The 15,731-nt window shown below is 38.4% G+C and overlaps 1 protein-coding gene across 4 annotated transcripts in view; it reads right to left on the bottom strand.

Moving 5' to 3' along the window:
* Window positions 1-15,731, bottom strand: part of NIPBL (NIPBL cohesin loading factor) — a 305,455-nt gene that overhangs the window by 111,456 nt on the left and 178,268 nt on the right. For all 4 annotated transcript variants that reach the window (XM_075066914.1, XM_075066915.1, XM_075066916.1 and 1 more), the window contains one exon: window positions 2,191-3,729. In XM_075066914.1, the coding sequence (XP_074923015.1) occupies window positions 2,191-3,729 (1,539 nt within the window). The remainder of the gene's footprint in view (window positions 1-2,190; window positions 3,730-15,731) is intronic.

Raw genomic sequence — 15,731 nt, 5'->3', positions numbered from 1 at the left:
AACCCTTGGGCAGCCCTGCACACACCATGGAAACAGATTGTCTAGAAGAATTTCAAATGTTAAAATAGAACACACATGCAAAATTTGAACTGCAAAGGCAGTTTCTGAAAAATGTGGATGGCCACATGTCAAAAGGATTATAAAAGAAATCTAGTTACTTTAACTTCAGTCTCTCCTTAGAGCTTATTTCCAATACTGTAAGAATATGGATTCTAGAAACAAAACTGAAAAAACTGACAGATGCTAGTTTAGGGATTGATATTTTCCCCCACTAACAGGAAAAAACGTTTTCACTTTTTAAATATATCTAAGTGACAATATATTGCATGTGTTTCTATTTATGGACTATAAAAAGAGGTAGTTTAAGTTCTAGCAGCAAGAGTTTGAGATGAATGCATTGCTCATGTATGGAAAGGCCATTAATCTCTAAATGGCCAATTTAATCATTACTAACAAGTGCCATTACAACCTTTAGCCACCATGTGTTCTCTACATACCACATATTACAGAAAATCTATTTTAGGAATATTTTTAAAATATTAATATATTGGTATACATAAACTGCATAGGGCTCAGCGGGCGCAAGAACCTCTAAAAATTATCTAAAATAGATCTTCTATACATGACAAAATTATGATTTCAAAGTCCACTATCTTAGGCCCTTCCAAGGGTAGTGCTGGATCCCATCAGAAAGCATAGAATATTCCTTCATCAATGGTATAAAGCTCCCATTTCTAATCTTGTAGGTTCCTGACATGAGCCACACAAAATTGTGATTTTTCATTTCTAGACAGGTGTTATTGTTGCAAGACCCAGTCCTAAACCCCAGAAAGATAATTGTGTGGGGAGGCAGGAGTGAATTTCACATTTTGGAGATGAGAAAATTTTTAAAAAAATAATTGGTGTTTTGAGCTGCTCAGAGGTTTGGAGATCTAAAATAAATTGTGAGCAACGATTAGGTGTAGCAGTGAAAGGTGCATGGTAAACTATAAAACCATGTGATAAATTTATCACATCTCTCCATACTTATGTACACACACACGCACAACACACAAAGAACATCTTACTGAATCAAGGCAACTTTATAAAAAATATCTAAATGTCAAATCTGTGAGCAACTAGATACGATGGTAGCTATTTAAGCAGCTATAGGCTCATATGTATCTGAAAGCCTCTTCCACCACACAGTTGATTTATCCTTTATTTTGTGGCCTGACAGACTTATAGATGTTGACACATTATGATTCTTCTACAAGTTTTACATTCATTTAACATCTAAACACTTAAAACCATAATTTTTAACTTGATGGTAAGGTAGCTTTCACAATGTGGAGTTATAGTGTTTATCATCTAGAGGAGCGTTAAACCAAATTTGTTAATTCAACATAAAAATCACCCACCTAAAAACACTGAATGACATACAAGCTACATCAATCAAGTAAGATTTTGTCTACACTACAAATTCAACTATGTCAGCACACCAAGTTATATATCAGTTAAGCTATCTTCAGTCTTTCAAAATAGATGGGATCAGACAGACAATGCTGTCTCCAAATTGAGCTAAAGGCTCAAGGCTAATATGTTAAAACAACCACGCTGCTTTAAGCATATTGGGGGACAATCATGTAATAGAATGTGGGTTCCTGCAATACTCATTTATAGTGTAGATTGGATAGATGGCTTTGCCTAATTCAACTAGGTGTCCCTACTGAATCATATCATTCCATACATTTTTTAAGAAGCTACAGGTTCCAGTAATAGTAAAAAGTCTTAGGGCTGGATTATACGTGCGTGTTTAGCACTTGTGTAACTAAAGTGATTTATTTACCCCATTGCAAATTCCTAATGTAGAGGCACTTAAACCAGTTTAAATCATATTTATACCATATCTATGCACGATTTAGAATGGTTTAAGTGTCTCTACATTAGGGATTTGCACAGGGGGTAAATAAATCAATGTAGTCCCACCGATGAAAGATTTCTAATATTCAGAAGCCACCGCATAACTGAGATTATACAGAGTCAAATGGAAACAACTCATGTAATCATAGAAATAATTAGTTAGTATCATTCAATTAGCTCAAATTTAAAAAATATTTATTCAATTTCTATCAATAGCAATATTAAAAAAAATTAAGAAGAGAGGGAACTTACTACATGTAATACAAATTAACCTTAAAAGAGTCTTACCTTTATTTGATTTGGATGACTTGTTCTTGTTGGGTTTAAAACAAGAGCTCCTTGATTTATCTTCTCTGTCTTTAATAAATTTTTGTACATCATCCAAAGAAAGCTTTTGCAGAACGACTACAGGCTTAGCGCCTTTATTTAGATCTTCTACTAGCCCAATCTTCTCCACTTTGTCCTTTTGTTCACCCTTAATTTCACTTTTCCTTGGCTCCTGAGTGACATTGCCATCTTTATCACGCTTGATTTTTGGAATAACAAAATGTTTCAATGCACCAGATCTTCCCCCCAACAAATAACTGGGAAACTCTGCCTTATTGTCAGTGTGTGGCTTATTGCTATCCATTTTACTCTTATTACCATCTGTCCTTCGTTCATCCTTGCTGTTGGGTGATTTAAAACCAGGTTTATCAAGTCTTGATTTACTAGAATCTCCTCTGCTTTCCTGTTTAATACGAGGACTGTCTGGTCTCGATTTTGGTTCCCCAGAAGAAAATCTCTCCCTTGACTCACCAGACTCATGTCTATGTTTTCTTTCTAGTTTCTCAGTTTTTGAACTATCAGATTTAATCCCATGTTTGGAGTCATGCTCACTTTTGCTCGAGGATCTCAAATATTCAGGTCTTCTGATCTTGGATGGATCTCCCTTATATCTTTCTGATTCGCCCCTATCCTCAGATTTTTGTTTAAGGCTATCATGGTCACGTCTTGGGGTCTCAGGAATTGAACGTCCATCTGGTCTTTGTTTTGTTGGATCTAATCTACTTTCAGATTTTACCCTGGAGGGATCAGATTTAATTTCTTGTTTATGTTTAGATATTTCAGGTTTCTTCTCTGAAGATGGTTTACTAGAATCTCTTCTATTATCATGTCTATGTTTTGGTGTTTCGGGCCTATTTTCATTCTTTTGTTTTGGTGTTTCGGGCCTACCTTCATTCTTCTGTTTTGGTGTTTCAGGCCTGTGTCTTATTTCCTGTTTGCCATTATTTTGTTTGCTCTCATTTTGTTTCACGTCCATCTGTCTGTTCTCGTTTTGCTTTGTTTCCATCGGTCTACTCTCATTTTGTTTCACATCCATTGGTCTGCTGTCATGCTTACTTTCATGTTTAGCTTCTATCTGTTTGCTTTCATTGTGTTTACTTTCCAGCCATTTGCTTTCATTTTGTTGCATTTCTGTCTGTTTGCTCTCATTTTGTTGAATATCTGTCTTTTGACACTCAGAATCTGACTTTTTCCTAAAGGTTTCAGGATGGTTTTCAGGTTTAAGTTTAAGAACTCCAACAGGGTCTTCTTGGGGAATAAAAATAGATCCATCATTACACTGCTTTATTTCTTCAGGCTTTTTGATGGCGTCTGAGTCCTGAGTTACAGTTGTCTGAGAGTCCACTCGTCCTGCTTGCTGAAGATCAATACTAACCATCAATGCTGGCCTTGACCCATTTCCTGCAGAACCTGTCTCCTGAGAAGCCGGTCTATTTCCTCCAGTAGCACCCCCAGCCTCCTGTGGATAAGAATCTTGTTTTCGCTTCTTCAAAGGCTTATCTGCAGATTGAAAGAAAAAAACACAATGAAAGACCCCCAAAAAACCTGAAAAGAGTCTTCCTACACAAACACAGGCAACAAACCTACCCTATCAAAGTAAGTGTGTGGGCATATTGTGTAAACACATTTTCAGTATATTCATGGTCTATGGTTAAATGTTAAAAGAACATGGAGGATAACATGCAGCATTCATAAATCAGCAAATGTAAATGTTAAGGTGTTCCTCCATAACCAGAATTGCTTTTTATGCATAGTGTAATACATTTTCTACTGCAGGACCCAATTTGATTCAGTGCATGTATACCGTGGCGAAGAAAGCAGAGTTTTGTAGTGAACAAGGCATGGATTCTCTCTGCCCGGTTCACTGTGGTGTTTGGATTGTGTGCAAACAGCTTAAGGGACTAACACTGAACAGTGAGAATAAAAAAAACAAAAACAAAAACAAACTACCACTTCGGGAGAAGTACTGTGAGAGAGTTGAGGACTGCACTCTAATTCATACACACAAAGGGGCAGTATTATGAATTTCCAAACCTGAATACTTCACTTTGCAAGCTTAATTTTTTTAAATATTATTTTTGAATGAACTATGTATATGATCTAACTTCAATGACTTGATTGGACAATTAAGATGTCAATTTACGGTTTACAATTTACAAAAATCAGTGTATACTTAGAGAAGAATCCCGATAATTTTGGATATAAGCAGCACCTTGTCATGAGATAGATTATAAGAAGTCTATATAAAAATATTACATAGCATGTATATCGTCCATTAAACTTAATTCATTACTATCAGAATTTCCCAACAAGGTATTCTAAATGAACATTTATCTGGTGGGTCCCTGAAACTAAAAACTTTTACTTACACTATAGTCCATACTTTCAGTTGTCACAAATCTTTTTGTATTTTGCGAAACAAGATCTGAAATGTAGAGTTTGTTTTGTTTTTGTTTTTTAGCTTTTAAAATACCCAATTCTTTCGTGAATTTTCAGTTTTACTGCAAGATGGATTTTCCCAGCTTCACCTCAGCATCAGAAGGAAAAAAAACAACAGACAAGATATAAGAGGAAAAAACATAAAAAGGTGTTTGCTGCTTTTACAGATCCAAACTAAGAGTCCTGTGGCACCTTATAGACTAACAGACGTACTGGAGCATGAGCTTTTGTGGGTGAATACCCACTTCACTGGATGGAAGGACAAAGTGGGTATTCACCCACGAAAGCTCATGCTCCAAAAAGTCTGTTAGTCTATAAGGTGCCACAGGACTCTTTGCTGCTTTTAACATAAAAAGGGTAACCTTCAAACTCTCAGGGTAGGCACAGAGATGAGATAAAACTCCACAAATTGATAATCTTCACAGAGGGAAAATTACCACGTCTGGAAGATTCTCACCCTGGAGAGTAAAAAGCTTGAAGTATCTTCCCTAAAGTTAAAATGAGAGCAAAGTTGTAACAAGCAGCAACATGGTCAATAGCAATAACGTGAACAAGGGCTTTTTCTTCTTCATATCTCTATCTCCATATCTATAGAATGAAGACTCGGATTACTCTTAAAAATGCAATATCAGATACAACATTCACAACTGCGGAAGGAAACAGCAAGCCGGTATTAAAAACTACAAGCTAAAATTGCAAATAAGGAATATTGGAAAATGTAAACAAAACCTTTTTTTTGAATGTGGGAGCGCTTTACTTTAGAAATAAGTTCTGAAACAAAGCATTTGGAATAGGATTCCCTTCCAGCAGCTGAAGACAAGCAATAATGCATTGTAAATCTGTGAGGAGAGACCACATAATTGGCTTAACATATGTCTATGAACACTCTGGATCTGGACAGGCAGTTGTGATAACCTTGCCTCTGATCAACTAACCCTTTACCCAGCCAGGTAATAGCAATACAAAATGAACTAAGACATCCACTAGACCTTTTGTTAACAGCATTAACCAGCAGATTAAGAAATAAAATATCAGCTGGAATTTCTAACTGCTTTAGACTGCTCCAAGAAAGAATTCCAAAGACATTTTCACATCCAGTGTACAGAGAGGGGTCTCCCTGAGGTGGGCATCAAAGTATGAGAATAATGTGGGAAAGCTGATGGGCTCACTAAGATGGAACTCTGACATCCAGAGAAGTCACGAGGGCCTGAAGCTCATTTACTCCACAAGATGAAATTACTGAGGCTAGGAAAATGAACTTACATGAAAAAAAATTAAGCTCAAAAGAGCTGAATGGCTCAAAAAGAACTTTTCCTTCACTTTTGTCAAGACCAGAATAACTTTTTATGACACAGAAGGTTTTATAACAGGAGGCTGAAGAAGTTTCAAGCCCCTACAGACTTGACAAGAAGTTGCAGAAAAAAGGGTCTACCTTCAGCTAGGTCATAATAGGACAAAAGAGCTGTTCAATGTATCTGGGAGGATTTTGTCTAAGTTGGCCTCAAACAAGCAAAAAAGGTGGTCAAGCAGTTTTTGCATGGAAAGGGACTGGCAATCTTCTTTCTAGCCATTGCAACCTTCACTAATGTTAAGATGGCCTGATGTTAAATTCCTGCCCGAGTTTCTTAGAGAAGAATAGAGACCATACCATATTACTCATATCCAAACGTGGCTCATCTAGGATTCTGGCAAAAAAGGGTGACGAGAAAAGGGTATGGATACACTGGAGATTAGGACAGATTAAACAGGAAGGAAGTTATGTGGAAGATGCCAAATAGGAATGGGAACTGAGTCTGGAGGAGTAATTTCTGACTATGTCCTCTGGTTAGGATTTACTGGTTGATGGGGTTTATTGTTTTATATGGTATTTGTAGCCTGCCTGTAGTCCTTATTAATCACTCTATGGATTATCAATTCAGTGTTGCTGAGAGGTTGCAATAAGGATTAAGATGTTACCATTAGACCTTATTGATGCTTCTTCCCAACCGTCTTCTCTTACATATCTGCCTTCAGCTAGCTGGATTTAGTCCTCTAGCTAGTAGGTGTCTAGTAAATTTTTAAAGACATAATCAGTTATTTAAAATTGTGGATGAAACCTGACTGGATTACTCTGTATGCCTGTTTGTCCAATTGTCTGTAGATGGATCTAGCATGAGCAACAGGAGGATCAGCAAGCTAGAATGGTTCTCCCTGTTTTATTAAATCAGAAATGTAGGCAGTCTCTCACACTAAAATTGGATTTATGCAAGCATCTGCTCTTCTTGCTTATAGATCAAGAGAGAGAAAGTGGGAGTATTGCTAGGATTCTCTTCTGTACCACACATTTTTTGAAGGTGACTAAGGAGGACACAGAGGAAAGAATAAGTTGTTAATTATTTTGGGTGATTGCGGATGGCTTTTCTGTATTGTTTCATAGCTGCTCTAAAAAACACAGGAATAATCCACGTAGATTATGGCTCATGCCTACAGCTGGTCATGTTATAAATTCTGTATTAGAGATGTGATGAGAGAATGGGGATGGTGAGGCTTACACCTTTTGTCACGTTCAGACTGTTGCTTCCTTCATCTTGAGGAGACAATAATAGGGAGTCTGTGAAAGGACATAAGAGAGTTCAACATTGTTGTGGAGTCAGACAAATGTCATTTTCACAGCATAGTTTTGAATAGATTGGAGGGTCCATTATTGTTGAAGATCTGCTTAGACAATCAACTGCTTGGCGCAGGAATTGTGTATTCAGGTTGTGGTGAGGCAGTTCTAACATCATTTAGCATCCATTTAGTCCAGTCTTCCCCAACTGTTTTCAGTGTGGGTTTAGGTTTGAATATGGCACAGAAATGGCTCTTAAATTCTTTTGTTCCTGAGAAAAGCAGAAGCTTGATTTAGATAATTCATCCAAGATTCCATAATGCTACCCCACCAATTCAATACTACTAGGAGAGGTACTGAGATGTCCTGAGTACTTGTTTTCCAAGTATATGGCTACAACTGGGTGACAGCTAACTGCATGAAACTAGTCTGGATCACAGTGATGTTGGTTAGCTGGAAAAAAGACCAGAAGAAATAGCAGAGATGATATCTTTACAATTTCTCTTTCTCCAGGTTCACCACCTAGGAATTTTGTTAGCTCACTTGCATACATCCAGATAACAGTGGTGAAAACGTCTGCATTTTCATCTCTGCTTTGTAAGGAAGTTTAGACCTTTCCTATCAGATATGGATTTTGTCACCCTCTATCCATGCCTGTCTCATCTCCAAAGAAACATGTGTCTGTCCACAAACATGATCTCTTAACAGCCATGTCCCACTGGAACTATGAAACTATAAAACACAAGGGGATCTACCGTCCACCTCCCCAAGCAGCAGCAATGTGAGTAGCTGGAAGTAGCAGCAGCCACTGGTAAAGTTATATGACTTAATACTGTTTAAGACCATTACCCAGTGCTAAGGACGCTGCCCAAATTATAAAATTTACAGAGACAAAACACATTCAGAGTCCTGTTTCTTCTCCAACAAGCTTTTGTCTGTCATTTATTACTGCCTACGTCCAAACAAACAAACAAAAAAAAATCAGCACAATCTGACAATAAAGCAAAAATTAGTTTACTGCAGGTCAAGTACATCCCTTAGGCTTTGAGATTTGAGCTTCTCCTACACAATAACACCTGCTGGATGAAAGACTCTTTCACTAACACAGAGAGTTGGTGGTGGTAAAATCAGACCTACCTGTGAATTTTTTTTCTTGAAACCTTTATGCCTGACAGTCAAAAAATAGGAAGCCCCTTTCCCCCTTGAAAGGAGACAGAGAAGGTCTTATGGACTGATGCCTGACCTTACAAACTGCCACTAGCACCATCTTCCAGAATCACCGGGGTAGCCATGTTAGTCTGGATCTGTAAAAGCAACAAAGACTCCTGTAGCACCTTATAGACTAACAGAGGAATTGGAGCATGAGCTTTCGTGGGTGAATACCCACTTTGTCAGATGCTGTTAGTCTATAAGGTGCCACAGGACTCTTTGCTGATCTTCCAGAATAGCAGCTTCCAAATTTGAAAAAATATTAATTATCTAAACTTTATTTTTAATTAAAACTACTTCAGAATAATTCATTTGCAAAAAACGTATGACCTTTTTTTATAGTAATACTTAATTTTCTCAGTCACACTGTTATGGTTACACTGAAAATTCTCCTAGTGAGGATCCTGCTGTTACATACGGAAGGTCCAAGATTTTTTTTAAAAATTGCAGGTAGGATCAATAACCTTCTTGGCTTCCTATTGTGAGATACTCAGGATTGCAGAAAGGAAAGCTCACCGATTTATACAGTAACTGGAGTTCGTAGAGATGTTTTGTCCTTATTGGTGCTCCACTTCTGGTGTGTGTACGCAGTTGTGTGATTTCAATCCAAGATTTTTGTCAGCATTCCCCATGGATAAGGCCCTACTAAATTCACGGTCCATTTTGGTCAAAATTTAAAAAGCATAAGTTTCATGATTTCAGATATTTAAATCTGAAATTTCATGATGTTGTAACTGTAGGGAGTCATGGGAGGTCACAAGGTTATTCTGGGGGGTGGGTGTCAAGTATTGCCACCCTTACTTCTGCACTGCTGCAGGCAGCGGGCAGTCAAGAGAGTGGCAGCTGCTGGCTGGGAGTCCAGTTCTGAAGGCAGCGCCACCGTCAGCAGCAACACATAAGTAAGGATGGCACAGTATGGTTTTGCCTCCCTTACTTCTGCATTGCTGCCTACAAAGTGGGGTCCTCAGCCAGCAGTCACCACTCTCTGGCCACTCAGCTCTGCAGGCAGCAGTGCAGATGTAAAGGTGACAATACCACAAGCCCCCCCAACAAATAACATTACGACACCCCCCACAACTCCCACCTCACAACCTCTTTCTGGGTCAGGACCCCCAGTTTGAGAATGCTGCTCTCCCCCATGAAATCTGTATAGTACAGGAGGAAAAGTACACACACCAAAAAAACAGATTTCATAGGGAAGACCAGATTTCATGGTCCGTGATACACTTTTCCCCAGAAGTGAATTTGCTAGGCCCCTACCCAGGGGTCTGTGCCTTCATTTTACATGTCCTTGTGCTCCACTGTGAGGGTATAATAGGGAAGGATGGAACTACTGCTGCTCCAGTTGCTGGAAGGAATCCAGACACAGAGAGGAAGGTTGGCAGGTAGTGGAACACCCATAGAGACAAAACAGCTCTACAAGTAACCTCCTCCTCCAAGTTATTGTCCTGATAGGAGCTCTACTTCAGGTGACTCAAAAGCCATCTATGAACTATGGAACGGCATTCTGAGGAGGCAGATTCAGTACAGTCTGGAGACCAGACCTCACCAAAAGGCTCCATCTGCCCTGGAAAAATGCATGATAGCACAGTGCTGGGAAAATATACACAAACAACTGTCTGCAATGAGTATGTTCTTAAGTATGGCTGTAGAGGTGCATTGTGCCCCAAGAGAATGAGCATTCAACCTAAGTAGGGGGATGGATTCCAGACACTTCGTAACATTCTAAAATGCATCCTGAAACTCATTGTAATAGTTTTTAGGTGGAAATCTGGCATCCCTTCATTCTCTCTGTGGTGCTGCATAAGATCCAAAATATTGGGACATTCACGACCCTCAAACCAAGGGATAAAAATAGTTGCTTCGGAAAAGTCACCGGCAGAAGTAACACAGATGACTGCTCCTTTTTGTGGAATCTGGAGCTCTTCCTATGTGGTTCCAACTGGTCTTTGGGATGTTTGACACTTGACTGGGCAAGACCATTGGGCCATCTACAACTTGCTATATTGCTCTTCATTGTAGGGATGTAGATGCCAAGATATTGCAGGGTCCCCCAGAGTTCTTCAGTGAGTGAAGGGATTTGTCTTTTGTATCATTGAAGAGCTTGGGCTCTTTGAAAGCAAGATCCTCCACTGTATTTTGGACCTCTGTGCGGAGAACAGAGGATTGCAGACACAGCTTGATGCATGACTACAGCAATTGCCAAGAACAATTTGTGTCAGCTGCATGGAGAGAAGCCTATAGAGAAGCTTTGGCAATCATCTGGAAAGCCTGAAATGGTTTCTTCTGGTCTTGAGGCAAATAATCAATATGAGTATTTGCTGTAATTGATGAAGTCATGCTTTTGCCATCAAAGCATGATAGAGGACAACCCTGAATTGTGGACTGGCCAAAGAGTAACTCTTAAGGCCAAAAAAGTCCAAGCATTCAAGTTCTGTATCATGAGAGGCTGATCTGGAGCAATGCTGTCCACTTCTCTCATTAACAGCATTGACTACCAGAGAGATATTATTGCTTTCTATAAGTGCATAGGAAGGATAAATACCAGGGAGGGAGAGGAGTTAAGTTAAGGACCGGTTGTTGCCACAAGAACAAATGGATATAAGTGGCCAACAAGAAATATAGGATTGAAATTAGATGAAGGTTTCTAACCATCAGAGGAGTGAAACTATGAAAGCTAGATATCGCACACTGTGACAACCCATCACTAGCCATAGATGGTTGAGAAGGAACTTGAGCAATGGTGGGTCTGCCTCTCCCTGACCAAAAAACAAAAATCTCTGATCTAAAGTGCACAGGTGTGTTCACACACCTGTAGAGGAGCACCCATAGGGACAATAAATCAAAGAAGATCATGCCTTCTTAAATCACTTCTCTGGAGATCCATGAAAACACACAAAAATGTGAAGGAATTAAAAAATATCCTTCATCTTAGAAGACGTTGACTTTACGCATCTTTTGTAACTTTGGTATTCAAATTTCAACCACTTAGATCCATAGATTTTTTTTTATTATTATTATTTTTGCTGCAATGTCAGTAGCATATCTGGTACTTAACTAGCATATCACAGAGACTAAGATTTCCCTTTCCTAGATCCAGGTTCTGATGCAGAACAAGACCTTGTCTAAGTCTGAGTGGTGGTTACAGATTTATTATAAATCAAATCAGAGCCAGGACCTGTGGGACCAATAAACTGCAGTCAGTTTCTGTGACCTGCTTCTTTGCGATTTTAACTGCCTTTGCAACCAGTGGAGTAGGTGGGAAGGCACAGTGGTGTCCTTTGGACATCTTAGAGGTATGACATCCAACTTCTCTACTTCCAGATTTTTTTTCTTTTCAGGCATTGCTCCATTTTTGTACTGTTACTGTACAAACAAATCCAACTACAGCTTCATAAACTCTCTTATGACAGTCTGAAGAACAGCTTGATCCAGCTACATTCTCCTGGGCATGCATCTTTCCCGCTGAGCAAAGGATAGATATGATGTTTTCTTTCTATAAAGTGCCCTGAGGGAAAGGGAAAGTTTTTGTTCTCAAGACATTATCAACGTCATTTCTAGCCTCTTGTGAAATTACACAGGCTTTGGTGGTGATATTTTCCGTGAGGATCAGCACATGATCAGGAGAGGATGTTGGAAATGAAGGAAAGCTAATCTGACGGCTTAGATTTCCAGTCAATTAAGGCTCCTTTCTCATCCTTGAACCAATACCACTGGAGCCACTACAGAGTACAGACACACCCTTCATTCTTGGAAACTACTGTTTATCCAATCTTTGAGGGTATGCCCATGAGCAAAGGGACATTATAACTGGAACCAGCATTATATCTTCATCTACTTGTTTGCCAGGTTTGCAACACAGCAGTACCAGATGAACGGTGTCCACAAAGGAAACCAGCATATCAAGACCTGCGGTAAGTATGGTGGCTGGATGAGTGGTGACTGGGTCATTTAAACAATCTTCTCTAGTCTCTCCTTTAAAATGAACACTTTGTGCAGGACAGTATCCAGGACTGTAGGTCATCAAATCTCCAAGGTTATTGCAGCTGGCTCCTTACTGTATTTAAAAAGAAGCCATGTTCCTGCAGATATGATACAGTTGCCATGAATTCTTACTGACTTTAGACAGGGAGGAATCGAATGGGTAGACATGTATGTTCTGTTCTCCAAGAGTATCATATTGACACGGGTCTTTTGTAAATACCTGTGGAAAAGTAGAGACCAAAAAAGAGAAACGGGTATTGTTACTGCCCTTCATTTTAGCAGAATTGTGGGTACTTTCAATGGTTCTGCTGTATTAATGTGTTATGGTAGGCCTCTTTACGAATATCATATAGATATTATGAAGCCACCTTAGTTACATCATCCTTTCATCTCCTTTCTCTATTTTGACTTGCTTGTGGATTTATTCAGACTGCAGGTCCATGATGTCTTGAATGTTTCCATTCCTCTTCAGCATCTCAAAGGAGATCGATTCCATACCACTGATTCCTGGCTGTAAATGGGTTAAGGCTATAGAACAGAACTAAAACTTCTAAATATTTTAGAGTGTGAGTGAGAGTGTGTATCTAAAATTAGTTTAGCATAGAACATCACAAAGCCGTATGTTTCTAAAAGATTACTTGAATAAACTTCTTAAGTCTTTGCAATAAATAGACACCTAAGGTCTGCCATAAGTTCAAGTCTGAAAGCAGAGGAGTTTAGAAACTTGTGTTGAGGGGTGACTGCTAATTTCTGGAGCCAAAAGACCCAATCTCCTTCCAGTCACACAGGGAAAAGGAACACCCCATAAAGAGGGATGTCAGGAGAAAACACTGAGACTAAGTAGTTCCTCAGCTGATCTGCCTTAGCCTTAGGCTGAAGGAGGCTTAAGAGCAGTTTTGCTGAATTCAGGAAGTTGAACAGCTTATTTTTGGAAGCGTGTTTGTAACAGAATGGTAATGTGGGTAGTGTAATTAGGAGCTGAAAGCTCACACAAGGCATTATAATTTTTCTTCTCCTGATCCTTGTAACTCTCTGCTCCTGTCAAGCTGACCAATGTGCCTCTGTATTGTCGGGGCAATTTACATTAGTACACTAGAAAATTGCATAACTAAAACTATGGAAGAGTGGCAGCCCAGCTTCAACACCATTCAGACACTGTAGTTCCCTACTAAATCTCTCTCATTTTAACAGTTTAATGTGTAACCTACTTTAACCTCTCCCAAGAAATAGGTTTTTATAATGAATATGTTGAAAATATAAACACATACTTAGAATAGTAAGAAAATCTGAAAAAAATGAACACAGAAAAATGTAAAAAAAAATCCTGGTAATATCTTTAGTGAAAAAAATGACCATTTATTCAAGTACTACTTGTGAGAGACTGATTTACAATTTGGTTTATATCCACCAACTTATGTAAGTGGCAAACTCTTAAATGTTTATTGCCAAATTGTTTTATGCTCCCCAACATTCCTCTGATAGCTAACTGATTTATTCTGATACCATCATACCTTGGATTCAAAATTACTTTAACTAATTGCAATGATATTTATACAGCCTGATAATGAGCAAAGCCTACGTCATGTCATGTTAATTAATATCAGAGTGGATTCAGCCACCAGTTAAACTACAAAAGCAGTATGTTCATCTTAACTTGCAACAACTTTTTTTTTTTTTTTTTTTTTTTAGCTATGAAAGGAATATCGCTTATCACTGACTTACAGATGATCTCTTAATTTTCTTCCCATTTTTAAAGAGGCTGTTGCATCTTTTTTTTTTTTTTTTTTTAGCTCCAACTCTATCTCTTCACCTTCTCTGTTACACATGACTGCACAAAGAACAAGGGCCAAATTATTCGCTGGACAATGCCTTTTGTCATAAATTCTCTTCTCTCATCCTTTCAATAGGTACAGTGGTAGTCCTATTATTAGGCCATAGTCTCAGTAAAGCAGTTTTATTTTAGATCTTAAAATACTACTTTACTACTATCCTCAGAGACCAGGTTCACACTTTAACAAACTTGTACTTGGAAGAGTCTAGCCTACACTGCCATTAGAAGCCTACACTATATTTTTAAAAAAATATTCAATAGTGTTTTAACATGTTTTCTTTGCTTAGTCTGTTATTTCACCTTCTTTAAAATGGGAAATTCAAGCAACTTTTACAGATGGACTGTAACATCTAATTTCAGTGACGCTTCTGAAAGCATCTACACATACTAAACTGAAATTCTTTTTTTCTTCATTATTACAATCACATCTATGTTAAACATCTCCCTATCGCCTATAAAAATAGGACACTAGGAAACTCTTTTCATTATCAATGCTACATAAGGACACTAGCTCCACCTAGTGTAGTGTACAGAGACACAAAATGCAGACTACATAAAGTTTACCTTTCACACATGCAAAATACATACAGCATCCTATTTTGTCTCATTTTCTTTGCCCTTCTCCCATATTAAGTATTCACAAATGCCTCATTTCAACTTCTTCCTTGTATCTATGACTACTTTCACACAGGGTAAGCATACAAACGACAAAACTCATGTTTTTTTTTTTTTTTTTTTTTTTTTTTTTAAGGAAAACAAAGAATGATCTTAAGCTTCTACCGTTCATTTAGTACACCAGTAATACATTGCCTGTAGCTACACATTTTGTCATGAAATTTATAGGCAATATTAAGTTACACACAATGCCTCAGGTGATTAATTCTTATTGCTCACTGTGTTATTTTTTTTTTTAAATGTAAAAGTTACATTACAAAAAGATTACTTACCAATAACTGTAGTTTTGAGTGTATTGCTCCTGCATATCCACACTCTTGGGATGTACGTGTCTGCTGCTTTCAGCTTGGAACCATCTAGAAAAGAAGCGCCCACAGGGGACATGCAAGTGCCCCCTCACAGATCGAAACACGGGAAGCAAATTTATAAAAGGGTCCGAGTACCCGAAGAATCCACACAAGGATACCAAAGAAGTGAGGAGAATGGATCTTCAGAGGCAATGTACTGGAAAAATGCAGTTACTGGTAGGTAATCTTTTTCTCCTTTAAGAATTGCCTCTGTAGATCCCTAGTTTTAGGGAATTAAGTGCAGTAGCCTCTCAAGAGAAGAGCTGAGAATTAAGTGACAGTTGCATGACTGCTCTAGATTCATCAATTTGGGAGAGAACAGTACTCTGTACAGCTAGAACTGTAACTCCAGGTAAGTTTCTATGATAGATACATTACATAAAAATGATTTTGAACCTGCCTAGGATCCAAAAGAATGAGTGTTCAATCC

Source organism: Chelonoidis abingdonii, chromosome 6, assembly GCF_003597395.2.
Source record: "Chelonoidis abingdonii isolate Lonesome George chromosome 6, CheloAbing_2.0, whole genome shotgun sequence".
Taxonomy (NCBI): Eukaryota; Metazoa; Chordata; order Testudines; family Testudinidae; genus Chelonoidis; species Chelonoidis abingdonii.
The sequence above is the reverse complement of the archived record's forward strand: the minus strand, read 5'-3'. Positions and strand labels throughout refer to the sequence as shown.